Here is a 1945-nt window from a genome sequence, read left to right as displayed (position 1 = left end):
AATCAATATGTACACGATCAAATACAGTAGTTTTAGAATGCTAAAGGCTTACACTCATTGAGCAACGAAGAAAAAAGGTAGAGAACAATGTGAAGTAGGAAATATTATTTCAGCTGCGCGAATGTGGAAGGGTGGGGACAAGGCAAAAGAAGTGTAGGATGAAGTCTCGTCTATAAAACTTTGGATTTTATGCGAAGATTTCGATAAAATAGAGCAAATTTAATTATACCAAGGCCTATTAATTTATTTTAATGAATAAGGACGCGAATAGTACGATGTGATGATTTTTCATGAAACCTACTTTTGCATTCTGCCACCTCCGGTGCTTCGCCTGTAGCATTGTAAATAAGAACAAATCTCAAATCAGAGCAATTAACCAAGTTCATTGCATCAATGCATTAAATTATTTTACTTCTTGAAATAGTTTTAATTGATTAAACGACTTCTAATTCTATGCATTACTTTTGACTACCTTTTGTCCGATAAAAGTAAGAGAAAGATAAAATATTTAAACCTAGGTTTACCTTCTCGATTCCAGTCGAGAGTAACAGTTAAAGGTTTAGCAGGAGGTCCCCAGGAATACGTCACGTAATCTTCATTGCTGTCACGAGAAATAGTAACTTTGAAGATCATCCGATTTTGAGCTTCATCTATTGTCATATCCTCTAAAATTCAATTATTTGTTTTCGACTTTCAACGCATTACACTTGATGCGAATGCTTTCACAGTCGCTGTTAACTTACTACACCCTTTGTTTTTCGTTTGTTCGACATTTCCATTCCATGAGCACAGTCTATTTTCTTCTTTTCTTAGTAAAATCTAGAGTCGAATACTGGTTTATTATATCAAGGGTCAAATGCTGCATGGCCAATGCACGGCATCACCATGCATCAAAATCCACAAAATCCAAGTTACTTCATCCGCTTACACCTACTTAATACACTTATTAAAATTTTTTCCTTAGTGTCTAATATACAACAAACAAATATGGAAATTTGAATGTTATTTTCTGCTTGATTAATGAATTAAGAGCTTACCTTACTAGATTGTTTGGCTCCAAACACTGCAAATTCAATTTCGACTTTCTGCTTTCCTTTCAAAAATCGATAAAGAGGCATTGAGGGCTGCACAACCACCTCACCTGTGGATTGTTAAATATATTCAGCAAACGTTTGTACATTCCACCAATAAAAGCAGAGAAGTTCAACTGAGTATTATTTTAAGTGCTCGAAATGACATGGAATTTCACTCGGATTAACCGCTTGCTAAAATATGCTCCAAGGAATATCACTCTAGTTTGGTCGTATCAGTCTTGAACTGTTAAATAAATCCTGACTATTTATCTTGAAATAAAGGTGGGTTCACCTTTTCTCACCCGTACTACCATGTTGTTATTTAATATCCCCAATCTGTGTAATACGGATATTCTTACCTTCTTTCGGAATAAAAAATCGGCAATTTGGAGCAAAGTACACTGTATATGTCACAAGGGGATCGTATATTTTGAGAAGTTTGCATCCTGAAGCGTTGTTCAAGTTAATCGTTACGAATCCTGTAAAGATGAAGATAGTGGACAATGATTACTTTATAGAATATAACTAAATATTACCACAAATTTGGTAACTTTCGCTTACCTGAGGAATAGTCACATGGCTGACCTAAAATAACCCCGTCAGACTTACACTTTCCCCCCATTGATATTCACTAAATATTCCGCTCCGTCAGACGTATAGAGTGTGGTTGCCTTTAATAAAAACACAACCACATTAAACTAAAATGAACTCCCACAGAACAGTAGAACAGATTTTGAAACGAATCAAAATACCAAATAAGGACATTAATTGCCGAGCTTTAAGCTAAGTTAGATACTTGAAAAAAATTCTGACAAGCCTATTGTGTGGAAGCGATTATATATAACGACATGAAAATATGACCAATCACAGTG

The 1945-nt window shown here is 35.0% G+C and overlaps 1 protein-coding gene across 1 annotated transcript; it reads right to left on the bottom strand. All coding sequences in view use genetic code 11, as the record gives it.

Annotated features, from left to right (window-relative positions):
• Window positions 1-248: 248 nt before the first annotated feature.
• On the bottom strand, window positions 249-1695 carry EGR_10910 (hypothetical protein; the record flags this gene model as incomplete). The annotated part of the gene is made up of 6 exons (XM_024500159.1): window positions 249-331; window positions 525-665; window positions 744-819; window positions 1038-1141; window positions 1433-1552; window positions 1635-1695. The coding sequence occupies 6 exons, from the start codon at window positions 1693-1695 to the stop codon at window positions 249-251; spliced, it is 585 nt and encodes a 194-aa protein (XP_024345426.1).
• Window positions 1696-1945: the final 250 nt, after the last annotated feature.

This window comes from Echinococcus granulosus, assembly GCF_000524195.1.
Source record: "Echinococcus granulosus chromosome Unknown EG_S00300, whole genome shotgun sequence".
NCBI lineage: Eukaryota > Metazoa > Platyhelminthes > Cestoda > Cyclophyllidea > Taeniidae > Echinococcus > Echinococcus granulosus.
The sequence above is the reverse complement of the archived record's forward strand: the minus strand, read 5'-3'. Positions and strand labels throughout refer to the sequence as shown.